Below are 26,113 nucleotides of genomic sequence, written 5' to 3' on the forward strand. Positions count from 1 at the left end.
CGGGGCAGAACGATTAGTACTGGGTGCATATGAGCAGCCTAGCGAGATACCTTTGATGCAATTTGCGAGTCGCTGAACTGATTATTGAGCCTGATCTTCTGTTCGTCAGTCTTTGTTCTAGCCAATTCAAGTTTACCAAAAAGCTCGGAGGCATCGCATTTGCCTGGTACAATTCGGTAGCTGGTTAGTGTTGTAGACAGGCAAGGTAACCCTATGTAGCTCACCGCATCACCCATATCAGAAGCACTTGACAGTGGGATTGCGTTACACACTGTACTTTCTTCAGTTACAGTCAACTCTATGTCGATGTGATGATCTAGTACTGGTAATCGGGGGCTAAAATGTCCAGCGCCCTAGGTACCTTGCATTCCGTTAACAAGTAATTATTGCAGTGCGATAAGGTGCACGGGGAGGTGCTGGCTGTGGGAGCAGAGAAGGATGTCATTGTCTGGAAACGGAGCGCGAAACTGCCACCGCCCGATTGGTTGTGGAAAAGATCTTACAGACGTACCCTTGCCTCGAATTAAGCAGTAGAGCTAATCCAGGTGACTTACATTGGTGGAGGAGTGTATTAGGTTGGTTTAAGGCAGTGATTAGCCTCCGTTCAATGATCCTGAGCGGGCAAATGCCACCAACCCCACGAACACTATCCACTGGAGGGTATTTCACCTAGTTGGACTCGCACCAGGACGATGAGTCTAAACGAGTGCCCTAACCATTCTGAGGGCGGGAAGCAACGCGAGAGCCATGCATTATCTTGTAACCCCTATTGCTCTCGGTATTCCAGTTTAATCAACACAAACAGACTCGCCTTTTGTGAGGACTAGCATTCGCCAGAGGCCTTTCCCCTAAAAGCTTCGAACAAATGGCGATGGATCCCATCAGCTCTGTTGGGAACGTTGTTCACTTTATCGGCTTTGCAACAATGACATCTGGGAATGCAGAAAATTATGAAATCAATCTGTCAAGAAAGGGTGCCGCAAGTTCAGCAACCGTTGCTGAGCATGAGATCAGAAGCACTTATTTACGGCGGAAATTCAACGAAATGATGCAGCCTCGCTTCTTTTTCCCTCCGTCAGCCGCCACAGTCGGCCCATTTCCAATCATCGACACCCAATGCCTGGGTATTTGTCCCTTTTTGCCCATGGAGGTGTCACACGCGCTCCTCTCGATCAAACGTGCGAAACACGGCAGGGATGAGCGAGCCCCTCTTATGCCCCGAATCGGCGCTTCGCCGTATTACGACATCTAAAAAGTTCGACTCCACCAACTGTCCACTCTTTTCAACCTAGTGTAATGGAGTTAGACATCCCGACGGGTGGGTTAGACTCCGGCAACAATGTCCACTTCCAACCCGCGCGTTGTACAGTCGCTGAAATTAGGCGGGAACCTGTACGTTCCATCCATCTGGATCAATTCAGCAGGTTCCCTGACTCTGTTGCAGTCGAGCAAACGCAGTGAATATGTGAAACAAGATCTCAATCCGGAAGAAGTTGAAGATTGGATTGAGGAGAAGGTGAGTGACCCCAGTCAAATTTCCTGCGCCGGAAAATAACTGCGCAGGGTACATTCACCAACAACAACTCTAGACCCTTTCGAAGGGTGAGATTGATGTATGTCTCTCCCCTGCTTCGCTTGGAGCGAGTATTGCTAATATGAGGTCAGATTCCCATGTACCTCGCCAACAGCTCTGGATGTAGACGGAAACTATCTGTCATCGAATGAGACATTGGAGCTGGCCATAAGTCAAGAGAGATTCACCCAGCTCACGCAACGGTACCATTTCGCTAGCGTCTTGGACGCCTGGCGATATCGATCATTGTCTGGGTGCAGCGTCCGCAAGATCGAGCACGATAGCAGTGGAGAAGTCACATCCATCAGTACGCCCCATGCCTCTTTTAAGGAAGTTGCTAACAGTGACAGTATTTACAATATCAATCCGACTATCGGGGTCCTTTGCCTCGATACTCGCTATCAACCACGATTTTGCAAAGAACTCCGCCGTTGTACTCGCCTTGCGAGTCAGTACATACGATCAGACCCTGCTTCAGCAGGCGTTAGAGCGACATCACGACTTAATTGGCCATCCGCTCCTCGTCCCAACTACCCTGGTCGAGATCTGTCTCGAGACTAACAAATGGTTCTCATTAAAGATCCTGCGTGAACTCAGTGTCGTCGAAAAAGCGACGGGCCAGCATGGATGGCTCCAGATCCCCGCAGCGGATGCGCCAGCCCACGACAGCGAGCTTTCCAGGCTGGGACACGCAGTAAAGCAATACATCTCGATCTCGCGGCGGCGCCTGGATTCCATTCAGTGTTACCTTGACATGATCATGCGGAGTGTCAGGGACCTTGAGAATCATATTCCAGAAGGCCGGGCTCAATATGAACAGTGGATCGGGAATATTGAGCTTCTACTCAAATTTCGCCAGGTCGACATGACCTATAGTGAGCGACGAGCGGACAATCAGATTACAGCAGTACTGAGCCCAACAGTGTATGCAAGTGTTCAGTGGCCTCGGCTAATATATACTAGATCTACGGACTCATCAGCCAGCGAGATAACATGGTAGGCGTCTCCGTGGCCATCGAATCCAAGAAGGTATCCGAAGCTTCCAAACGCGATGGATCCGTCCTCAAGTCGCTCGCCGTCCTCACGGCAGTTTTCTTTCCAGCCACATCCATAGCGGTAAGATATCCACCGTACCCCAGATTGAATGTCTCAACAGCTAGAATCTTGGGTCTAGACCCTTTTTGCACTTCCGCACTTCTCAGACACCCCATTATGGGTATACTGGGTCATCGTTGTCCCCCTGACCCTGGTCATCTTCAGCTCGTGGGCATGCTGGACATTTTACCGCCAGCGCCAGATGACGCACGATTCCAGCCATCGGGATATTGAAGAAGGGATTCAGCTGCATCCTGAACGAGATTTTCCGCCGTCTGCGTCCTTCCTTGCTTCTACTCTGTGCCAGATCAGGTCGCAGACGAAGCATCTTCATTCGCCTCAGTAGGGAGATGTCAAGTCACGGTAGGGAATATGGGCTCGCGAAGAAAGATCGCTAGGCCATGACATGCATAGATCGAACTGAAGTGCAGATGTATTTCCTATACATGCTAAATATTTTCGGGCGCAATCATGTGGGATTCATAAGGTACCGCCAGACTCAGACAGAAATAACAGGGCATAACTCTACCAGCATGCTTGTAGCCAGCAAGACCGTTTAACAGTATCTCATCAAATAGAAATCAAATTCAACCCTTTGCAAGCATCGTCGACAACAGGCATACCTGATGCTTAGAAGCACGATGTCGGGCATCGATAATATTATTAATGGGTAAGCAGTGCCAGCGAGCAATATCTAATACATTAAATGGCTTCCTACCTCTCCAAGCTTTTGCTTCTAACCGACTACTGTTGGAACCTAAAGGTAACTCTTTCTCGGCATATGAAGGAAGGAAGTGGTCCAAACTAGTTTCTAGTAATCGGTCAGATATATACAACGTACCCGAGCATCTTCTCTAATTCTCCTGTACAGACTCATACCTTGTCAACTCCTGGCTATTCTGTCCTATCCCAGTACAGATAGGTGTATTTTTCTGCTTAGAGACTTATCTCTATGCAGTCCTCTGTCCACGTCCAGGGATAGTGAGTGGACCGACTACGAGGCATAATTGTCGCCTTCCACTGAAGCCCCCAATGACTAATTGAAGTCTTCTTGGCATAAATAAACGCAACAGAGAGGTCAATCACAACACGAATGACTAAGTACTGAACCCCAAGGGGCGAGCTGGCTGTCGATAGTGAATCACCGCCACAGCATTACACTTGCCGGCTTCTGTATGGGCCTACTTAGTGGGCAGCCTTGCTCTCAGTCTTGACCGAGCCAGTAAAGGATGCCTAACGTATCGCGGCTCGGGAAAGTTTGTCATTAGTCAGGTGGGATTGAATTGCAACACGCCCGGTGGGATTGCCGGATTATCAATCAATCCAGCCTGCGTCATTGACGAAAACGCAGATAAAGTCCAGCGTAGTTTGACCCCTTCTTTCATCCCCGGCGACCACTGAATGAATAAAACATATGATCATGGCAACAACTGATAACTCCAAGCCCTACATACCTCTTGCTGGCAGTGCCAATGATGGCTGGTCCACAGAAGACCAGGCGACTGCTACATGCTACTGCGGTATTGTGCAGTTGGTTTTTGTAAGTACTATTCAGTACACAAGCGCTGTTCTTTACTATAATCATCTCGTCCTGCTAAAGCCACGAACCACCTTCAGCCGACGCAAGGCCCTGGCCTCCTTGACACATTCGCCTGTCACTGCACGGACTGCCGCAAAATAACTGCATCGATGTTCGCGACCAATTTCATCGTTGCAGATCCATATCTCAAACACCTGCGCGGCGAAGAAGCACTCACAAAATTTAGCCAGTCGAAGACCACCACCTCTGGCAAGGCAATGGCGAACTACTTCTGTTCAAAGTGCGGCACGCTCATGTATCGGACCAGTGAGCTGATCCCGGGACACAGCATCCTGCGCACCGGAACTGTGGATGATTTTACTCTGCATGAAACGAAATTGAAGCCACGAGCTGAGCTGTATACCAAGGACCGTGTTGGTTGGCTGTGTAGTGCAAGGGGCGTTGAACAGGTTGAGGGAGCAACTCTTGCTCCCAAGGATGGTAGCCTTCCTAATCAATGAATTGGGCAATTGAAGAGTCTCTCTTGTGATCCTGAATGAATGAATCTTTGCCCTTCCACCCTTCTACGCTCAGTATTTCCGAAGATATAACCCAAAGAGCAAAATTTTGGCGAACCTCTAACACTGACCGGCCGCATTAATCAGAGCGTGTTTCTTGGCAATTCTTCAGCATAGCAGACTGGTTCTTATTAATAATATAGCTATAGTACTGTCTGGTTTCTACAACAGATATATTCCTGTAGCTAATATCTCCGCTAACTTCTTTGTAGCTAAGATAATAGTTTACAAGTATATTTAGCAGTATAGTATAATCTGCTCTAGGTTGTCTCAGAATAAGTAATATCTTCCTTAGCTTAACGTATCCAAACGAACTTTTAATAAAGACGCTAGTTTTGGTGCCTTTGCCACGCTATAGAAACGGGAAAGCCAGAAAAAGATGTTTTTATTAGATATAGCGTTGCCGCCAATATTTTTAATAGTAAGGTTCTGCCAGGCTACTTCGAATATTTTAGGCTTCTTTTTACTGTCTTTTGGTTATTCCCTAATTTAGCATAATTTAGAAACTATATACCAGATTGACTCGGTACAATAAAGACTGTAGAGGCGGTTAGCACCTGAACGCCTGAAGCACATGACCCAGAGATAGAGGATGACATTGGTAATACCGAAAGGAGCGAGTCATAAAACTGTGCACAACTAAATTAGCTTGCTACCGAGCTGCATTTCTCCCCGCATTGTCATTTCTCCCCGCATTGTCTTGAAGCTCTAAGCATCTGCAGAAGGTGAAGAGCAAACAACAGAGCTCCATATAAGGAATTTTGTCGGTATTGAATCAAATTCGAGCTAAAACCAAGCTGTCGTTACATGCAGCGAGCTGTATAGACGGTAGAGAAGTCAATCACTTCTGGTAAACTACGTAGAAAAATAAAGCACTGCCATTTAAACAAAAGTTTGTAATACAGCATCCCGGTGCTCTTCGAGGTATTTGGAAAAGCTGGTCATTTCGATCTTATACTTTTCCAACGCCTTAAAATTGACCTGATATCCAACCTCATTCGCCCACAGCTGAGCCCAAAGTCTCGGATCACTCGCAGCGCGGCGCTCTGCCTCGTCTCGAGAATAAAATTCAAGAGCAATTTCCTTCCCACTCGCTAAGCTCAGTCCACGCACAATGTCTGCCGGTTTGAGGGACTCAGCGCCCAAGTCGATTTCACACCTATTGAAGCGTAGTGGTTCAAGAACAGCTGCTGCTGCGAATTTGCCGACGTCACCGGGATCAACCATAGTCATTCGTGTGTTGGGATTGTATGCCGTCAAGAAGACGCAATTCGTGACCAACTCAGGAAACATGGAAGAAGCCTTCGGCTGATGGTAGTTGTTCATGAGAAATGCTGGTCGTAAGATAGTCCAATATTGGAACTCAGCATTCCGCACCATCATCTCGATTTGGGATTTGTTTGTCCAGTACCATGCCAGAGGATATTCCGGCCCCCAGTTCGGAAATGTCTCGTGCTTTCCTGTCATTGCCACACTGGAGTAGATCATGGTTGAGACAGAACCAGATTCTTTGGCAGCGTCTATGATATTTTTGGCACGCTTAACCTCCAGGCTTGAGTCAAGCGGATCTGGTGTCACATTGAGGAATATAGCACTCGCGCCAGATATAGCAGCCTTCAGAGACGTCGTATTATCAAAGTCGCCCAGGAACAATTGAACTCCCTGGGCTTGGAGATCGATAGCAGCTTTTGACGACGTGTCCCGGACCAGCGCATGAACCTGAACCCCGGCGTTCAAGAGTTGACGGGCAGTGGCACCACCTTGGTAGCCGGTAGCTCCAGCCACAAAAGCAGTTATAGAGTCCCGGGGCATAGTAGCTAATAAGCAGGAACGCTTTCAAGCCAATAAGTGGGACAATTCAAGAGAGCAAGAGACGTGGTAAGGGGAACAAAGATAATCTAGTGCGGTCAAAAAGTCAGAGAAGAGTCCGAGAATTGGGAGTATTCTGGCTTATTTATACCGCTACCATCGAGCTGTCTACGACATTCATTTTCTGCATTGTGTAGAGCACAGCAGTCTACACCAAGGTACCTTGTATGAATTGGATATTGTGTGCCATAACTAGTATGCAAATCGACATTCATATTGATTGATGCGTCCGCCTATGGAGAAACTGGGTCCATAACTAGCCCCTTATTGGTTGAGAAATTTGTCAGTAAAACATCGGCTATTCCAGAAAAAGTATGCAGTTCGACGAAAGTTTCGATTTCATCGCTGCCCATCATGTAGTTAACTAGTTAACTAACATGACGGGAAATTGTTAATTAATTACTAAGTAAGTTACGGGAGTGGCGGAAACCATCTAACCAAATGCTCATGTGACAAGGCAGCCTTTCATACACATCTGCAAAAAACTGTTTCTGACTGATCACTTCACACACTTCTTGTTCCTGCATCCTATCTCGTACCCAGAAACAAGTCGGCCGAACGTCGATCACCACACTGCGACTGCCCAGAGCCGGTATGGTCTATTGTGGGAAACCAAGTAAAGCCTGCTTGGAGTGTAGAGTTAAGAGACGAAGGGTACGTCCTACGTGTTCGATTATCAGGTAGCTTTCTGTCTAGCCTCGTACAGTGCTCACCTATGCTAGTGTAATTTGTCAAGACCATCATGCGGTCAATGCCTCAGAGCAGGTGCAAAGTGTGGGGGGTATCGCGATCCCCGTTCTCTTCTCTTTCGCGACCAGAGTGCGCAGGTCATATGCCAAGCAGGCACTGCTCAACCCGGCGTTCATAAACGCAATGTTGCTGAAAACCAGCTAGGGCCTGAGAAGCCTAGACAATGCCAACAGAAACTGATCCTCTCATGCATGAATCAATCAATATTCAACCTAACCTCCAATAACTCATTGGCGTCCAAAGATGAGCCTTTGCAATTATTCGTACAACATTATCTTCTGGATGATACTCCACCTTCTGGCGATCGCTCTAACTGTTTTGAATTTATATATTCTCGGACGCCAGCACACAGCTACCTGTCTAGTGCTGTTGACGCCATAGGAATCGCAAGCTTGGCAAACCTACACCACGCACCGCACCTTAGACAAGCAGCACATGATAAATATGCGTTCGTGCTCCGTGAGATCAGATTGGCACTTGCGAAATCTGATTACATATCGTTGGACCAAGTACTGGTCACCGTGATGCTTTTAAATCTATTCGAAGTCAGCATATATGCCATAACGGTTCAGACGTCTACTAACTACAGCCAGACAGTGACATGTGAAAATGCAAGCCTGAGCTCTTGGAACCAGCATCTCGGAGGCGCACTGGCTATAATACAGCTCCGGAAACCTAATCAGCTACAAGATTCGATTATGCGGAATATTTTCCTACATCTACGCAGAGAAATCGTTAGTCCCTCCTTCCCAAGAGTGGGTAGTCTCTATTCTAACTTTCGTGCAGATTAGCAGCTGTCTCCAACAGAAGGCATCCATACCAAGTACAATGGCCAGGTGGATGGCTGAATTTCGAAGATTTGAGACCGTATATGAAAGGCCATCTGGGGAATTGGCTGATATTATCACCCGAATCTGCACCATCGTCTCTTCTGTTGAAAAGCATATTTGCGATACAGAAGCATGCGTGGAGTATATTCCGGACATTCTATCTATTGATGAAGCTTTAACGTCATGGTCTGCAAAGTATACGAATGGGTGGACGTCTCCAGAAGGATCAAGAGATGCCAGGCAGGCTCATACTGAACAGCACAGCCTCTATCATAGCATCTCGCTTACCAACGACTGCAATCTATGCTGCTGTGCTCGCATTATCCTCCACGAAACACTCGTTCGCATCGTATCACAGCACCGCGAATCTAGCACAGGTGGGCCGCCCAGTCTTCCATCGTCGCTATCTTACAATCATCTCCTCACTGCTTCCTATGCTGCCACTAGAAGTAGCATCAGCAGTATCTGTTATAGTGTTCTGATGATCCGAGCACTATTCAGAAATGGGCAAATTGGAAGAGACACGGTAAAGGCTGGTTGTGGTGTAGCCCTGATATGGCCACTTTTCCTCGCCGGGACCATTGGTGTTACCACAGCGAGCGAGCGAGAATGGATAGCTCTACAGCTGAGGGAGATCGCAGAGACTTGCGGGATTCAAAGGGCACAAGTCGCAGCTTCATATGTATGCCGCAGCAATCGGTTATAGGTTATACGATTGGCGTAAAAGCTTCCAATGCAACGTCCGCGACATTTAAAACCCTTCGCTGCCACCGCCATGACTTCTTATGACTACTGTGTGGTTGGCTCTGTATGTACCAGCGTTAAGGTGAGGTGGGATGGAATCCGTGCAGCATTGGGGAGAAGTGCACCTGGCCGACGAGGTGTTGCCTGTAGTTTGCGATATGCTCAAATGATATACTTCGTGGTTAGGACTGCACGGCCAACCTCAGGTAATGCAATATGCAGACAGGAAGTTGTACCAGTTCCTCGCGCTATTCCACACCACATCACATATAATCATGGCTCTTGAGATGAATTTTCCGCTTGGTGGCACCAGACTTTCCGATACTACAGCAACAGCCACATGTTACTGTAGCTCTTTCTCCATCGCGTTCACTACATAAAGTATCTGGCTAATGTCGTTTCGGTTGCCTACTACTAATGTAGAGGGTCTAGTAGATATATTTATCTGTAACCATGCCGACTATTACAAGATCAATACATTAATGTTTGTAACTGTCAATGTGCTAGTGTCGGTAATACTGCGCGTGATACCGCTAAAGCTGGACTGTAGCAAGGACTTAATTCATCTAGAATCTAGCGATTAAAATGATTCTATTTAAGCCTATCTTGACCGCTATTTCGGACCTCTTTGTTCCGACTTTGTGTCCTAGAGCGAGGTGCAGGGGCTGTTGGCCCTGCCAGATCTGTATGGGTGGTGAAGCTCTGGCAAGGATTACTGGACACTCCAGCTTGACAGTAACTAACTATATTATTGCCGATAGCGGTATAAAATACTAAGAGACAAGAAAAGCTGACAGTCTACTCGCAAAATAAGACAAATGCCAACAGCAATACTATAAGTAGCTACTTCTGCTCTGTATGCGGCTCTCTAATATATTGTATTAGCAGGGGCTCTTTACAGCAAAGTGTTATGCAATTAAAATAGTGTATAATCTTAGTCTGCTGCATCATGACGTTAAAGCTATTATTCAAAGTCTATGTGAAGGACGTGGACTGTTAGCACAACGTGGAAGGAGCCGAGAAGCATCGAGAGCAGCCCTAAGGAGGATCTACTTGACAAAAGCATAAAAGATGTGGTCCATCTGGTTCATAAACGCGCTCCAATAACTACAGCGATTTTATGGGTGGTACGGGAAGCGATATTATAACTATATTCTATATGTGTTCGTGATACAATTGTATCTGTGCCTTGACAGCCCACCCACACCGTCCTCTTGTGATCCCAGACCTCGCAACAGGGACTATTGTACTATTTGGAATCATATTTGCTTGTGCCACTGTGCGAAGATTTCTCGATGGCGGCGAATAAATTATAACTTAGTTTCCTCAGTCTGCAACCAGTGCTTTCCAATCGACACAGCTCAAACCAAAGTGGTGTGATTAAGTGAAGGAACATGTCGTGGTTCAGCTCAAAACGTTCTTTTCAGCCTCTGCATACATCGCGATTTAATGGAAGTACATGTCCGAAAGTGTCCAACAACTCGGCAGACATAGAGACAATAGACATATGCAAAATCCATGTTCGCCTATATCCTTAGTACGAGAAGGTTTCTCCTACAATTTTCTCGCTCAATGTCCACAACTTCTCCGCATTGGAAGAATTAGAGGCATATTCCAGTACCTCGTGCGGTTTACAATCATCCAAGAATGACCCTGAATATTCTGGAAGAAATGTGGTAAGCAGTTGAGTTATCAAATAGGCGGCTAAGCTCTTACCATCAAGGGCCGGATCCAAGGCAGCAGCAAGTGTAGTCGCGCAACCCTCCTCGACGGTTTTCTCCTTCGGCATTTGTATTTTCTTGCTTTCGAACATAGGTCCCACAATAGGCCAAGCAGCTGGGTCTACCCCGGCGGTCAGACCAGTTGCTTGAATAACTCCAGGATGCAAGGAATAGCTCTTTATGCCCTTCTTCGCAAGTTTCTTTGCCAATGCAACAGAGAACAAGATATTCGCCGTCTTAGACTGCCCGTACGCCTCCCAAGCATTGTAGGCTGTGCCGTTGGAAAAACTGTAATCCTCGAAACGAATCGGACTGAATTGATACATGGCACTCGAGACATTGATAATCCGGGCACCGCTGCCAGAAGCTTCGAGTGCCGGAAGGAGGAGGTTGGTTAGCAGAAAATGGCCAATATGGTTTGTACCGAAATGGCTCTCCACGTTTTCGGGCGTCAGAGAAAATTTGGCACCCATAATCCCCGCGTTATTAATGAGAACATCGATTTTTGAAGTGGTTGACTTTATCTCTGCTGCTGCTGCTCGCACTGATGAGAGAGATGAAAGGTCGACTTCGACGAACCGCACAGTGGTCTTCGCGCTAGTTTCCTGGATTTGGCTCATAATGGGAGAGACTTTGTCTAAGGAGCGCCCAAGGAGAATAATCTCGGCTGGCTTCCCAGAGGCCAGGTATAGGGCTGTGTGCCCTCCAAGCCCGCCATGGCTGGCGCCAGTGATCACGACTATGTTCTTGTCAGTCGATTTAAATTCCACTCCAGCCGCAGGCAAAATTCATGGCCATCACGGGGGGTTTAGGCATACAAGTCTTCCCAGCGACGCGATCAGCGAAGGCAGCGACCACTTCAGGGCCCGTCGTTGACGAATTGAACATAGTCATTTTCAAGACTGATAACAGCAGTGCAAAATGTCGTATCCAGTTGGGGATTGCACACAGACTCTGGTTGTAAGATTCTTAGTGCAGTGTAGGCCAATGAACGAAAAAACACTCATTTCCATCTGAACGATAGAGGTATTTATATATACGCCTTTCACCTTTGCCATCATGAGAAGGGCACATTTCATGATCGGATATGGAGTAACTAATCAACCCAACACACATTTGTAATAAGGGACTAAAATCCATCCACCAGATTTCAAAGTTTATTCAGGATAGGCCTTATTAGCTCAAACCCCACAGCTGATGGGCGTTTTATTAGCTTATACAGTTGAGACCCACTCCCCAGTCACCCAGCAGATCTGCGAAATATGACCCAATGCCCACTTTCCGGAGCTACGATGATTCCCATGGCCAAAAAAGCACTGCAGGACAACGCCTCATGCATAATACATAAGTCATCATCAAGTTATCTCCAGCAAGGTCTGAAAATATTGGGCTCATGAATCTTTATCTTCCCCATCATCTTAAGCTACTTCATTCTACCTAACGAACATGCATTTACCAATATCATCTTATTCTTAATACAATACCCGAGTTCCATGTGAAGAATAGCTATAAAATGGGGACGTGATGTTTTTTTATGCCCTTCGATAAGATGACCTTTGTCGTTGTAAGGATTGTAGAGAGAGTACTAGCAACCCTTTTCAACCTTCTACTCTTCATGGTGCCTCCAAGGCACTTTACATTGACTCTACTTGCTAGGTCGTATGTTGGTCGATTGGGCAGGGAGATGATACTGCATTGGAAGAGCCAGAAAACAGCAATTTGTATAAGTAGATGTCCTTATATTAATGTATATGCACGATACCAAGGTCTGGGGAGTACATTGCCATAGTGCCTATCGTCGGAGCGTACAGTAAGCCTCGTTAGCAAAATACTCTCAAGAAATATGCTTGGGCCTACACTCGACATGTGTGAAAGGGTATGAAGAAATATCTGGTAATTTGAAAGTTAATCTCTTTTATGATGACAAATACTAGCTCCTAACTGTTAATGACAACGTTTGTTCATGATCCTGAGACGTCAGATTATTCACCTAGTACTTTAATCAACGCAAAGTTGACGAAAAACACTTGTTTGATTTTGTATGTAGTCGACCACCACTTTCATCTGCTGTCATCAGTTTTCTATAACTATTTTTCGGCATGTTCAGTAAATAAATATTCCAGTTAAGATAGTACTGAACTCCCCTGATGTCTATTCTATGCAATTCAATTAAGCAACTCTGATAGGACCATTTATATCGGTCAGATTCAATTACAGGATGTGCAAACATTTGGTTTTCAATTTAATGGACACGTCCAAAAAGAATGGATATGTACTCAATAATAATCGTGAAACCACGGATGAGATGACAACTGGGATTTACAAAACACTATGGTTGATGATTTGACAAATCTGATTTGATCCCACCGGCATATCCCACCACCGTACCGATCCTTTTCCGGTATTCCCACCAGCCATGTCTCCCTCATGGAGACTGTTTTAAGTTACAAGGGACCACTATAATAACTTTTCCTTTAATTATACGGGCTGGAAGCCAGTGGGAACTGAGAGTTCCGGGAACCCGGATGTCATTGTCACCGCTCCGTCTAGTCGTCCAGTATCTTCTTCATTATCGAACGTACTAGGTAGCTTTCTAACGAGAATACCGAACATAAATAAAGTAATCAAAACGCAGGGGAAGCGTGGTTAATATATCGTACACAAACCACCTGTGAGGCAGTGTCGTCACAGTCGTTCCATTCTAGATATATATATAGTGATGACTGAGTAATATACTCTGGTAGTGTGGTTAATTCCACACTATAGGTGTACTACATAGCGTGGAAGTTTTTTGTAGCTACAACTGATAGCCATCTCTGTCTGAAGAGCTGCCATACCGCCGTTCTGCACAAAAACTAGAAGCTTGGAAGTGGGAATTGGTTGGTAAATTGATCTAGCTCTCTAATAGACCTGGCCCTTACCCGCGGGCGACCCTCCGGACCCTCCACCCGACCCGCCCAGCAGGTGGGTAAGCGACCAAGTTGTCGACCCTCAAGAGAGTCACCCGTGGGTGAACCTCAGGGTCCACAAACAAGACAAACAGATAAAAAACGTGACTTGCTCGCGATATGTAGATTTAGAGAGGTTTTCTGTTTATTCGTTTGTAATTTTTAATTTAGCAGTGGATTAAAGATTTAAGAATCTAGAGATGAATTATAAGAAGATTGTATTGTTTGTCGTACGAATAGCTTAACATAGGATATGTAAAATAAAACAGTGTAGTAATTATTGAGATCCAAGTACATAGCCCTCAAGTAGCTTCGAGCGCTTGCGCTTTCTACTAGATATACGCTGCTGTGTGTCAGGTAACGGAGGGTTTGTATCGTTGTCATCGTCCTTATCATGATCCATAGCCCCTCTATCTTCAAGCTCAAGTGTTGTTGTACAAGACCGTAGAAGGGACTGTATTTTAGAGGGTTGTATTCCCTCCGCCTTATACACTGAATTCTCTGTCTCTTCCGCAGTATCACTGATCGGATCAAACGATTTATCCCGTGATTCATTAGTCTCTGTTATGGCTGCAATATCTTGGTGTGAGAGATACCCCCTGTAGCATAAGTCGTTTCTGCTCTTGGAGGTCAAATCTTGTCGTACATATCCATAGCATGACATCCCGGATAGTCTCCGGCTTAAAGACCCCCGTCGATAATGACAGATATCCCGAGCGGAGTTAATGAGACACTCTACTCCTGCTCCAGTTGCTGGGATCGACATAATATCCCGGGCGAGGCTTGTAAGTACAGGAAACTCGTGTTCATGATCTTTCCAAAAGACCCGAGGGGAGCCTCGTACAGTTTCTAAAAGAAAAAGTTAGTGTTATTTAGTAAGAAAGGAAGAGAGGACGTACGACTTTCAAGATATCTCGTAGGCTCGTTCTGCTGCGGAGGTAGTGACGCTTGCAAGTTTCAAATAGTAGATCAGCGTCTGTCATTGTCGTCATTGATAACTTAGCGTTTGATTGTAGTCTTTCTTCCGGATATTTCTCCTTGTACAAAGTAAAGAAAGACTCAAGACTCTCACGATAGATCCTTTTATAGTCTTTTTCTGGATCATCAGACTCTCAGTCCTTAGTTGAGAAGAACTGGAGCGTGTTTGCTGGCGCTAGGATTGTACCAATTGCGTAGAGGTCGCCTTCGATACTATCTTTCATAGCATAGTACTTTGATAGCTTCTCTTGCGCAGGCTTGAGTGAGGAAAGCATCAAGCATCAACTGCTTCCAATGCACCTTCTTTCGTCGGAGTTGACGCATTGAATTTTTCAAGATGTTCGAAGAGCCTGTTGTAGAAACTAAAGACAGCGAATATTTAAGTCCTTAGTCGTACAAACGACATTTGTGTATTTGAGGAAATGCTGAAGGATAAACAGTAGATAATCGATTTCTCGCCACTCCTCGATGTTTAGTGGAAAATGAGGCTGATCGTACTGCGAGCAGAACGTGTCAAAAGTTGCTTAGAGTCTCTTATCAGACATCGGACCATCATCCATCTGTAGGAATTACTACCTAGTCTATAAGCCAGAGGACCTGGTAACGAACGGTCTAGGATACGCTCCATCAGCAGACACAAGGCTGACCCATGACTGTACAGGAATCTCTTGAGCTTCGAAAGCGAACAGATTCGGGGAGAGAGAAAGCCATGGAGAAGTTGCGTAGTCGTCGTCGCACTGGAGATCACGTATTTGAAGATTTTCTAGTGATCGCAACCGACGCTTTTCCTCCGGACGATTAGATACATCACGTTTTACAGGTTGTTGACGATGCCTCTGTCCATAACATCTCAGCATGGAACACATGGATGTGCACCACGCCGCACTTAAGCTTTTTGGGATTACCTGGCTCCATTGCATGCTCCCTCATCAGGTACAACTGCATACTGATGTGATTCTCTGTGAAATTGTCCAAGATTGTGAAATAGGCTCAACGTATGGTGGCGGTCCTAGTAGCCATCATCATTCTTAAATATAGTCCTTGTAGGGAAAGATTATTAGAGGAGCTGCGAAAGCATGTACTGAGGCAGAACCTACTCCGTACATTCGAAGCCTTGAGGCCAGTTTCAATCACAGCAAAACGGCTCCGAAATGTGGCTGGGCTAGACCCCTCTCTAGGCGATTTCTTCGCATATTAAATTTGCTCGAAACGCAAGACTCTGTTATGAATACGAGGGTATACCACAATTTTTCGGGATAGGTCGTATTCGCGGGGTCATCCCATAACTATCCCGCATAACGTTATCCTCCAACCTTAACCGGAAGCATAACGATGCTCATTCCATCAATTGTCCACAATATAAATGCACACATTCGCCATCTTCTATGATTTTAACTACAGACTAGAGAACAAGAAATCATTACCCAGGTATCTAGAAAACCATCATGTCTTCCGAATTCGCCAGCAACGGCCTTTATTGGCAAACACAGGCACCCCTGCAAAAGGGAAATCCTACCATTCTTTTCATCCATGCTTCGTGGATGTCCTTGACCATGTGGGAAGAGACTGTCCAGCTTCTCGCACCACAGCTGCCAAACGTCAACCTCCTCCGCATCGACTTGAACGGCCACGGAAAGACCACCGCCGCCCGCAAGGAATATACTCTCTGGAATCAAGCCGAGGATGTCCTCGCTCTCTTGGTAAGATTAATCCAATACAGCCATGGGCAAAGCTAATACTCCACAGAAAGAGCTTGAACTCTCTAACGTCATGATCGCCGCCATCTCCATGGGCTCGATGATCGCCCTCCGCCTGGCTCTGCTCGATCAGGCCAGATTTTCGGGTCTTGTTCTCCTCGCCTCTAATGCATCAGCCGTGACAGACGCTCAGCGTAGCGCATTCTACCAGCTTAGCGATATCTGGGTTGCGACACCTGCTCCCAGCGAACAGATCATGAACGCCGCTATCCTCAGCTGGGGTGGGAACCCTGATCTGGACGGCCCTCGTGCGACACAGATCAAGCAGGACTGGATTCAGCGCCATTCCGGCACTGAGAATGTGCTGCCTACCCTGGACTCGATGATGGAGAGGGATTCACTGCTTGATCGGCTGGGGGAAATTCGTGGTCCGGTTCTTCTGATTCAAGGCGAGGATGATAAGACATATCCGCTACAGGATGCCGTAGAGATCAAGGAACGGCTGGTTAACGCGGATGTGCGCTTGGAGGTTATCAAGGGCGAGGGTCATCTATTGATTCACTTGAGGGAGGCTAAGGACGTAGCTGAGTGGATTCAGGCTTTTGCACAGAGAATTCTTGGATGATCTGATGGGTTGATATGTTCTTAATGTGGTTTTTTAACACTCAATGTTCAAAAAGGACTCGTCATTGCAGTTGTAATATTTATTTTCATTCCCCAAGTTTAGCAGAACCTCAAAGTACGTCAACCAGCAAGCTTGGCCACTTCCATATCTTCTGGACGTTCAAGGAAAGCATTTCGTATTTGGTAGACTGTATCCAACGTGCAATAACCAGTCTATAACCGTGACAAACTTCTCCAGCTTTGGGTATACAGACTCTGATCGAGATCGTCCTTGATATTCAAGATATCCTCCGCTCCTGCAACCAAAGCCAACTTCAACTAAGCGCTACCACGCAATTGTACCATTTGCCTGTAGCGTTCACCAATTCAGCACCCTCTCACCACGCAAAAACTTCCCAACATCAGCATCTCGCTTCCCCTCAATTACACCCAGAATCATCTCTGCTGGGACCATCGGATCACCTGCCCTTCCTCCAGCGGAGACATCTTCCTCTCCCTTCCCTCTCAGATTCGACCTCACCAATCCCGGACACACAGCGAATACCCTAATCCCCTTGGGACCAAACAGCTTATGCTGCTGTACGACCAACATATCCAGCGCAGCCTTGCTCATCCGATAGGTCACGCCGTCATAATAGTGGACCGGAGACGCGGGGTCAGTCGCCTCGGACAACGAACCCAGGATACTCGAGATGAAAATCGAGTACGGACGAGCCGACTTCATCAGCAGTGGGTTGAAGGCCTCGGCGACCAGTGCAGGCCCGGTACAGTTTACAGCGAACGTCTCCTCCATTGCCGTTTTGGTTGATTGGGCCTGTGAGAAGACGCCCGCATTGTTGATCAGGACGTCTAGACGGCCGAACTGCGATTCGATATGCTTTGCGGCGGATTCAATTGAGGTAGGATCGGTGACGTCTAGCTGGATGCTAGAAAGAGAGCCTTTTGTGGTCTCCGAGGACTGAATTGTTTGGACTGCACTCTGGCCATTTTGCACAGAGCGGCTGCCAATGATGACGTGGTAATCTGTCGAGGCTGAGACGATGATTTTGGCTGTTGCAAATCCGATGCCGGAGTTTGCGCCTGCAATGGTTAGTCCAGGCTCGAAGGCAGTTACGTCGATCGTTTTTACCTGTGATGAGCACGACAGTTGCTGGTGAGTCGGGCATTGTTGATTAGCTATATGACCAATGATGAAGAAATGCCCTACAGTTCATGCCTTGAATGCATTGTTATATACCTCTCTATACCTGGTCGTGATACTCGGAGTGGAGACACATGCAAATCCGTAAATACGCCTAAACTCCGCTTAAATCCCTACTCCGTAGACACGTTGAGACCGAAGTCTAGATTGCACTGAGTGGAAATTAGTCATCACATCAATAACACGCTAGCCTCAGGAGGCGAGAGAATCGAGAGTTATGTAGCTTCGAAAATACCCCTGGTTGAATGATCGTCTGATGCTGGTGCGCCGTTGAATGATCCTTAATGCTTATCGCGTAGAATGCAGCCGGAAATATACAAGTCGTTGACTATATGCCTCCTCTTACAGATGAGATATTTTCTTGCTTCACCCGTTGAGCTCTTTTCAAGAGGTGGTAACTTGTTCTTGCGCAGCAAGTAGACATCTATATATACTAACGGCTGTAGATATCCAATGATAAAATGCTGAATGCCATGGCCATGCTAGGCTGAAGGTGACAAGAATCAACACGTGTAGGCAAAATTTGCAATGTTTTCCTGTCCGATTTAAACAATGTCAGCATTAGCAGGTATTTGAGCCTGTATCAGGTAGCATTTGACAGTTGAGATTCGCAGTAAAAAACCCTCAAAGTGGTTTTACCAATTTCAGTCATGTAACATAAAGTTTGCCACATTTCACAACCCGGCGTTAGTGGTGTAGCGGTTAGCATTATTGCCTTCCAAGCAATAGATCTGGGTTCGACTCCCAGCTAACGCATTATCTTTTTCTTTTTGTCGCTTTCTCCTATTTTTTTTTTGCAGCATGATTCTGAATTGATACAAATGGTTTTCTAAGCTTCTTAAATATTATGGAAATGAGGATGCGCAAATACAATTGTGCAACCAGTCTTTGTGTTATCCAAAGAGACCACTTTTTCCAGTCTATTGTTTGGATTGAGGTCTCCTCCGTAAGAAGAGTGCATAGAAGATCAATGCGCAGAAAACCACCCCTAAGTTTGAGTTATACACTCCTTCCCATCCGCAGCTCTTCAAGGCTCTTCTTCTGCCTACCACTTTCGTCAAAATTGCTCTCCTGCAGCCACGCCTCCATAGCCTCCTTGATACCACCATCCCATTCATCACGCAGCATCGAGAACCACGCCGTATCTCTATTCCTCCCCTTGATCACCATATGCTGCCGGAAGATCCCTTCAAAGGTGAATCCCAATCTCAGCGCAGCACGTCTGGAAGGCGCATTCAGCGCATTACACTTCCACTCGATTCGGCGGAACCCCAAAACTTCAATTGCGTACTTGAGAACAAGGTAGAACGCCTCGGTAGCGACTCTCGTCCGTTGCAGTGTCGGAGAAAACAGCACATTCCCAATCTCAATGCTGAGGTTCTGAGGGACGATGTTCATTAACGAGAGATAGCCCACAGCATGCCCCGCTGTGGGGTTCTGGCCTTCCCGGCGGAGGTCTATGACTGCGAAATAGAACGGGTCGGAAGACCTCGCTTTTTCCGTGATGGCTTCTTGGAAAGTCATCAAGTCGCTGAATGGACCGTCGGGCATGTAGTCCCAGAGGGCAGCTATTCTTTCATCGTCACCACCGACTAGAGGGTATAGCTGAGCGGCGTGGTCTGCCTTTAGTTTGGTCAGAGCAACCGTGCGGCCGGTGAGGGTATCCTCTGAGGGTCGCTTGGCTGGAGGCAATGTGACAACGGGACCCACGGGACGATCAGACATGATTGTTGTGGAAAGGAATATGTGTTCTGATGAGGTTTCTGGGCTGTCAATTTTGGCAATTTATGAGTCATGCAAAAACACCAAACTAATCCCAATTAGTCGACGATGATATTGCAGTGCACAAATTAGGGTCCGAGGAGGACCGCGGTCCCTCGCACGTGGCAGCGCTCTGTGAGGAGGGCATTATAGGTGCTCACTTCTTTCCATTTATACCATGGATAAGCAATAATAAACCATTTTGCGGGATGTTTCTGAAGGGCGCAGATCGGACGGAACTGGATATACACGGATCTAACGACTCGCTCAGGTGTCCAATACACTGAATTGGATGACCCTTAGTTGACAACTCATGCAGAAAGCACAGAATTTAGTTAACCGTACGCTGTATGGTATTTCAGCACGACGCCGTAGAAGATACTGTCTATTGATTAAGGAGCGAATTTGGCGATCACCGTGTTCCTGATGAAGCATCCTAAAACACAACCGCGCCACTCAACGGCTCAGATACCCTCCAGTTTACCTACTAGCCTATACTTGTATTTATGCTTTAGATACAATTATATTGTAGTCTAGCTATACTTTCATATTCTTGTTATAATAAGTTATATGATTGCTAAGTATTACTCTATATATGCTTTTTATACTAATAACATAAAACTAAACTCTGAGAGATTTCAGTACTTACTCTTAATAGGCTAACCACAGCCTCTGTTAGTTGAGGTTGTTAGTTCCATAATTATAACATATAGCTTTAATTCTATATGTAGTATTCTCTATACAAGTAATAAGCTATATGTAGTCTATCAAGTCATAGGTAGAGAAGCTGACTTCCTTGACTCACCTGTCTTGGAATATTAGGGCCAGAAAATTGTGAAAGTTATATAATTTACTTCAGGGGTACACACAGTAGGCCAATCAGAGAGCCAGTAAAACAAATAAAGGTGCATTGGATGATGTACTAGGGTATAGAAAAATGATGGCTGCATTAGCACTATTGCAACTGGGTCATAGCCATACCAGTTATACTGACATGGTTAAATCAAAATTGACACTGCATTCCACTCTGGGCTCAACACCTCGTATTGGATGGTTTCCCAATCATCCGTCGCTTGTCCGTAACGTTTGAATTCTTCTTGGCTGTCCGCGAGTGCTGTATAGAACTTTCCGGTCGCTACTGCGATGGCCTGGTCCTTCTCTGACGTTTTCTTCTGATACACACGAAACTTTGACGCAGCGTAGACAATCAGGCTTTCTTTATTACCCGGCTTGAAGCTGAGTAGGTAGGGTATATGCGACGAAAGAAGCCATTCCCGAGGGTGATTCATAGGCAGCGCCTCGACAAGCTGTTTCTCAGTGTAGCCAAGTAGGGCCTGTAAAGAGGCTGGAGGCTCAGCGTACAGGCAGGGAGGTTTGCTGACCACAAATGATTGGTAGTAATTTTGTAGATAATTGACAGCCGTATGCTGGGGGGATGCGATGTGAATACACATGGTCACACAGTCAACCAGCTCCTCGAACGTGCGAATGGTCGGGAAGGATGGCAAATCGGCACCCTCGGGACTCTGCATCTCGTTAGACCAGTGCTGAATGCATTCGTCATTCAGGATTTTCTGGTCAGCATCAGTTCCTGGGTAGGCGAGAGCAAGCATGTCTTTCACGTAGGCCCTGATCTTATGCCACATGCTGTGGATACATCTGGCATAGGCGTAGTTGTGAAACTTCGGACCGTCGAGTTCCTTTGGAGGGAACCCGCGCAGGCTGAGATCTGTCGGTACGTAGCGTTCCTTGAAGTTAAAGTTCTTGTACGCGTGCCGGATAAACGCATAGCCTTCATTTGGCTGAAGCCCGATTAACTCGACAATAACATGGGGAACCAGAGTGTTTCGGGCAGCCGCATTGAGTGCCAGGGTCTTTTGCCAATGCGGATAGAGCAACATCATCACAGGGTGGTCTGGGTCGAGTTGTCGGTGAGAGGCGACAATAATGGCCTCTTCAATCAAATGAGTGTTCGTAAGGTGCACAGTGACTTCATGCCGAAGCCAGTCGCTACACTGCACGCAGGTCTTGGCTATATCAGAACCTACAAGTCAGCGCAAAATATACGGCGAGTGATTGCCGGGAGGATTCACCATATCTCCAAGGCCAGTCATGAGCCTCGTCGGTTATCTTCTGTTTTTGGTCCAGCTTTTCGCTTCCTGACCGGAGATCCTTCCGCTTGATCAGTTCCCGGTTGTAGATGGTCACAGATGTCTCAGCACTGCCCCGCCAGTCGAGGACAATAGCCAGAGGGTAAAGCTGGCCTTTATCATTGAGATAAAAAAGACACACCGATGCACAACCATACCGGTAGCTTTTTCTGCTTTTGCCCTTTTGACCTGGTTCGTCAAACTCACATTTGATGACAGCAGTCGGGTCCAGCCCAGCAGCCTCGCGAAAGTAGCTGTAATCCTGCATGTACAGAGACTCTCGGCAGCTGTTACGGAGATCGGCGATGGTCTCCTTAACCGGTGCATCCTCAGGTGCTTCTGCGGCTGTGATAAAGTGCTGTAACCAACGATCTGAAGCCCGTTCAATTGTTGTAGGATTCGCCCCGGTAAATTGCTGTTGGGCAAATCGGGCATCGCTGTACCAATCCGCCAAATCGCCCACATTGGGAAGATTAAATATATCTTTACCCAACCATCTTCTGCGTGCCCTCCTGTTATAATCTTCCACATCTTCGAGCTTTTCTCCTGCGTCTGGTCTGCCCATAGGGCCAAACCAACCATTTGCAGTTAACCTGGCAAGGTCTCTTATGAATCTACATGGCACAACGCTAGGTAAGAGAGAGCTTAACTGCAAAAGGCGCATCCTGTCAAAAATATCGGATGGTTGAAGTGTTGATCTCTGGTTGCTTTTGTCTTTTTCTGCCGCTGGCACATTGCCGGCAAGGTTAAGATGGGGTGGGTAACCGTCTGAGCCATCTGTGAATGCAAAGAACTTGAGTTTCTCGTCCTTAGTCAGGGGTGATGGAACCAAAGGCTCGAAATTGGCTACATCCATGAAGGAACTGAAACTGTCGAGATGTTAGCCATCTCGGAGGAAAGGGAAAGGTCCGATACAGTACCGCTGTTCTATGAGATTGTAAATCTTAGTAAGCGCGAGTTGAGTCCCCCGATATGTTCCTTCCTCAATCGGAGGGCCTTTTTCATAGGCTTTCCATTGTAAATTCTCGGGGTTTGGCTCGAAGACTTTAAGCTTCCCCGGCAAAAGTTTAAGTTCGGACAATTCATTGATCAATACGCCGGTGTCAATGTCGCCGACAGCTAGATCTTCAGGATTGCTGGGCCATTTCCCCTGAACATCAGGATAGCCAAGCACGACTCCAGGAGTCAGTGGAGTAGTGTTTTGAGCCATAACTGCGGGAAGGGAGTCGTATTGAGCGGCTAGATAGCCGCTAGACTCTCAGATGTAATTATGGTTGCATTAGATGATGTTGTGCATGGGATTGAAAGGATTTAAGTATTTCAAAGCTCTAAAGAAGAAGAGCGTAGGCTTCATTACTGTGACTGCTGCCTCATGATGTCATGACATCGGTCGAGAACCAACATCAGCATTCATGTAACAGACTACGTTGCAGCCGTATCTTACATCAACCAGTTCAGGGTTGAGGGAGGATCAAATGCACACACCCTCCGTGATTTTATTAATGGATGCTAGAACCTGCAAAGAACCCCCAAAAAAGATCGGGAGTCTGGACCCGTAACCGTAACACTCAATCAAGGGATGGGTGGCCATGAGGGGCTAGCCGCAGTGGGTGGGAGCGGGTTACCCGGAAGCTTCCACCTTACAAGTGTTAAGCTATGGTTACAGCGGCCAATCAGAGGCAGAGGCATTGCAATGTTCCATCGGAGTGGTGAAGAACGGGGGTTGCAGGTATAGGTGACGTATAAGACGCAAGTATTATTTGCAAGGTCTGATCTTCCGTAAGCTTGGCTCTGGGAGGAATACATTATCGCATAGCTTCATTCTATTCATGATCGACTTTGATGTAGCTCTGCATAATAAAAGAAAGCAATTTTATAAATCAACCATAGCTCTATAATCCACAACTCCTCCATCGACGCCTTGATTTAAAGTCCAATGAATTTGTTGCTACCGGGAAGGATCTGCCGTCTGATAATAGGGAAGAAAAAAGTTGTTAAACTTTTACTTGCGAGAAGAGTCATTAATACTGAACCCTGGATCTAGCCACTACTATGGGCTACGCGAAGGCTCGATTGCAACTGTTGTAGGCTTCATTCAATTGATATGGTACCCTTAATTTACGCTGCAATAATGGAAATCTGACCGTGAGATTCGCCGCGACACATGGCATGTGAATAGTTGTCCAGCTATACCAGCAAACTAATGACCTCACATACATGGCATAGAAGGAATTAGATCATTCTACCTATCAAGGATGAGCGAGAGTACAGTCATGATAGAGATATCACTGACGGCCAAGAGCGGCAATGGTCTTGATCAACAGTCAAGCTCCCAGCTGCTGCTGCCGCTTGCGGTCGTTGCCTAACGTCTAAGCAGTTGTGATATCGACGCCCACAGCGAGAATTCGAAGGGTTTACCGGAGTCCTATCTAGCAGCATACCAGGGGCACCCTGGATACCTGTATCATCTAGGTTGCCCAGTTTAACCCTTCTAAAGGAATGAGATGTCCTTATCTTATATGGGGTATTCCATCAGCATCTGACGGAATCCTGTCCGGGATGATCTGATAAGAGTAATATATATAAGTCTTATGGGTATCTAGCATTTTCCAAGATCCAGGTGATATATCCAAAAAGCACCAAGGACCAGACTGCAGCATATAAACAAAGAAAGTCCTCTATTCGGCCAGTACTTGGGGGACACTCTCTCGAGGCTGCTTGACCTGAACCTTATCCGACCCTTTCTGCTTCGATTTACAATGCCCGTTGGCCTTCTTCATCCATTCTCTCTGGGACACTGCCCATTCCTGGAACTTGTTGGGGTGCCGAACACACCAGAGAACCACCTCCCTAGTCGCCATTGTATCCTCCAAGCAATCGTGTCCTCTCCGCGATTGCTGAATATCTCGATCGAGCATCTGCTTGCACAGACGCTTCAGGCCCCAGCTCTGCTTGCAATCTTTCGCTACTGCCTCCCGAGAGAGGATAACCGTGTCAACGACACTCAAATGAACCATCCGCATAATGTCGAGGTCGTGTTGCAGCGACTGGCCCACAAGAATGGTGTTTGGACCGATGTGCGCCCATAGCGCTTTGCGAGCCTCTTCCCATCCATTGACAGTCTTTCCGGCCTCTTTCATGTCCTCGAGGAGTTTCTGTGACATTCCGCTCCAAGGAGTACGCCAGTCCGTCACCGTCCTGGACGGGACCACGTATTTCTCGACAATAACTTCACTGGTCAAGATATCGACGGCACAGATCTGCGCTACTTCCGCACTTCCTCCTTCGACCTCGACCATTTCACAGTCAAGTGCGACCACCCGCCGAGGTGAACAAAGTCCTGGTTCTGGCCTCGGCGTTAATCGATAATTTTTCCAGTTCTCCAGGAGAAAATCTTGAACAGGTGCGTAAACATGCCCCGGCAGTGAGGCGCATGCCTGCCTCTTTCCACAACATGGATACTTGTATTGCTTCTGCTGTTGATTGCGCTTCATCGGGTGGTAGAAACAGGCTGTTTTCAATTTGATGTCTAGAACTCGCTTGCGTTCTGCATCCCTTTTAGTATATTCGTTTATGCTATTAGTAGCGGATACAGTACGCACCTCGGCAATTCATACACTTTGCATAGCCCTCCACGTCCTCTTGGGTCATCTCGCGGACTTTGTATCCGGACCTGGCGAGGGTATCTAGATCATGGCATACTTCTTTCAGAGAGGCAATTACAGCCTCGTGCAATGGTCCAGGGATATCAGACCACTCATGTATCACGAGCTCTTTTTGCTTAGGGCCTTCCTTCTTTGCTGAGCTTTGCAGGGACTCGGTCGCTGGCCTGGCATATCTCCGGCTGCGTCTCGGTGCACGGCTTTTCTGCTGGGTCGCATGATGCTCCTTCGCCTCAGTAGTCATGACTACCTGATCCCCTGGTTTCCGAATACTGCTTACAGGTGCAGTGAAACTTTCCTTTGGACGGAAGACGAGCTCAACGTGTTGTACCGGTTGATCCATCTTGCGATTTAAATGATCGACAGAAGAATAAGCCCAGAGAATCTCGATCAAAATTTGAGCCGTGAAGGCA

The 26,113-nt window shown here is 46.8% G+C and overlaps 9 protein-coding genes and 1 non-coding gene across 10 annotated transcripts; 4 read left to right on the forward strand and 6 right to left on the reverse strand.

Moving 5' to 3' along the window:
- Positions 1 to 1,339: 1,339 nt before the first annotated feature.
- On the forward strand, positions 1,340 to 3,014 carry Aud_009632 (uncharacterized protein; the record flags this gene model as incomplete). The annotated part of the gene is made up of 6 exons (XM_043294482.1): positions 1,340 to 1,516; positions 1,564 to 1,613; positions 1,666 to 1,880; positions 1,924 to 2,480; positions 2,537 to 2,689; positions 2,748 to 3,014. 6 exons carry the CDS (start codon positions 1,340 to 1,342, stop codon positions 3,012 to 3,014), a joined length of 1,419 nt encoding a protein of 472 aa, XP_043150417.1.
- A 1,074-nt stretch (positions 3,015 to 4,088) lies between these two features.
- On the forward strand, positions 4,089 to 4,708 carry Aud_009633 (GFA family protein; the record flags this gene model as incomplete). The annotated part of the gene is made up of 2 exons (XM_043294483.1): positions 4,089 to 4,208; positions 4,286 to 4,708. The coding sequence occupies 2 exons, from the start codon at positions 4,089 to 4,091 to the stop codon at positions 4,706 to 4,708; spliced, it is 543 nt and encodes a 180-aa protein (XP_043150418.1).
- Positions 4,709 to 5,647: 939 nt separating this feature from the next.
- On the reverse strand, positions 5,648 to 6,577 carry Aud_009634 (NmrA/HSCARG family protein; the record flags this gene model as incomplete). The annotated part of the gene is made up of 1 exon (XM_043294484.1): positions 5,648 to 6,577. The coding sequence occupies one exon, from the start codon at positions 6,575 to 6,577 to the stop codon at positions 5,648 to 5,650; it is 930 nt and encodes a 309-aa protein (XP_043150419.1).
- Positions 6,578 to 10,492: 3,915 nt separating this feature from the next.
- Positions 10,493 to 11,573, reverse strand: Aud_009635 (uncharacterized protein; the record flags this gene model as incomplete). Its single annotated transcript, XM_043294485.1, has 3 exons — positions 10,493 to 10,620; positions 10,675 to 11,418; positions 11,498 to 11,573. 3 exons carry the CDS (start codon positions 11,571 to 11,573, stop codon positions 10,493 to 10,495), a joined length of 948 nt encoding a protein of 315 aa, XP_043150420.1.
- A 4,477-nt stretch (positions 11,574 to 16,050) lies between these two features.
- Aud_009636 (alpha/beta fold hydrolase) lies at positions 16,051 to 16,927 on the forward strand (the record flags this gene model as incomplete). Its single annotated transcript, XM_043294486.1, has 2 exons — positions 16,051 to 16,305; positions 16,352 to 16,927. 2 exons carry the CDS (start codon positions 16,051 to 16,053, stop codon positions 16,925 to 16,927), a joined length of 831 nt encoding a protein of 276 aa, XP_043150421.1.
- Positions 16,928 to 17,284: 357 nt separating this feature from the next.
- Positions 17,285 to 18,092, reverse strand: Aud_009637 (putative short chain dehydrogenase/reductase; the record flags this gene model as incomplete). Its single annotated transcript, XM_043294487.1, has 2 exons — positions 17,285 to 18,006; positions 18,056 to 18,092. The coding sequence occupies 2 exons, from the start codon at positions 18,090 to 18,092 to the stop codon at positions 17,285 to 17,287; spliced, it is 759 nt and encodes a 252-aa protein (XP_043150422.1).
- Positions 18,093 to 18,811: 719 nt separating this feature from the next.
- Aud_009638 lies at positions 18,812 to 18,883 on the forward strand. The gene has a single exon. It is a non-coding gene; the product is annotated as a tRNA-Gly (tRNA).
- A 243-nt stretch (positions 18,884 to 19,126) lies between these two features.
- Aud_009639 (GNAT family N-acetyltransferase) lies at positions 19,127 to 19,852 on the reverse strand (the record flags this gene model as incomplete). Its single annotated transcript, XM_043294488.1, has 1 exon — positions 19,127 to 19,852. One exon carries the CDS (start codon positions 19,850 to 19,852, stop codon positions 19,127 to 19,129), a length of 726 nt encoding a protein of 241 aa, XP_043150423.1.
- A 1,034-nt stretch (positions 19,853 to 20,886) lies between these two features.
- Aud_009640 (putative lipoxygenase) lies at positions 20,887 to 23,248 on the reverse strand (the record flags this gene model as incomplete). The annotated part of the gene is made up of 3 exons (XM_043294489.1): positions 20,887 to 21,920; positions 21,982 to 22,901; positions 22,959 to 23,248. The coding sequence occupies 3 exons, from the start codon at positions 23,246 to 23,248 to the stop codon at positions 20,887 to 20,889; spliced, it is 2,244 nt and encodes a 747-aa protein (XP_043150424.1).
- A 1,468-nt stretch (positions 23,249 to 24,716) lies between these two features.
- Positions 24,717 to 26,043, reverse strand: Aud_009641 (putative RNA exonuclease; the record flags this gene model as incomplete). The annotated part of the gene is made up of 2 exons (XM_043294490.1): positions 24,717 to 25,585; positions 25,641 to 26,043. 2 exons carry the CDS (start codon positions 26,041 to 26,043, stop codon positions 24,717 to 24,719), a joined length of 1,272 nt encoding a protein of 423 aa, XP_043150425.1.
- Positions 26,044 to 26,113: the final 70 nt, after the last annotated feature.

This window comes from Aspergillus udagawae, assembly GCF_001078395.1.
Source record: "Aspergillus udagawae IFM 46973 DNA, scaffold_8, whole genome shotgun sequence".
In the NCBI taxonomy this organism is placed as follows: Eukaryota; Fungi; Ascomycota; class Eurotiomycetes; order Eurotiales; family Aspergillaceae; genus Aspergillus; species Aspergillus udagawae.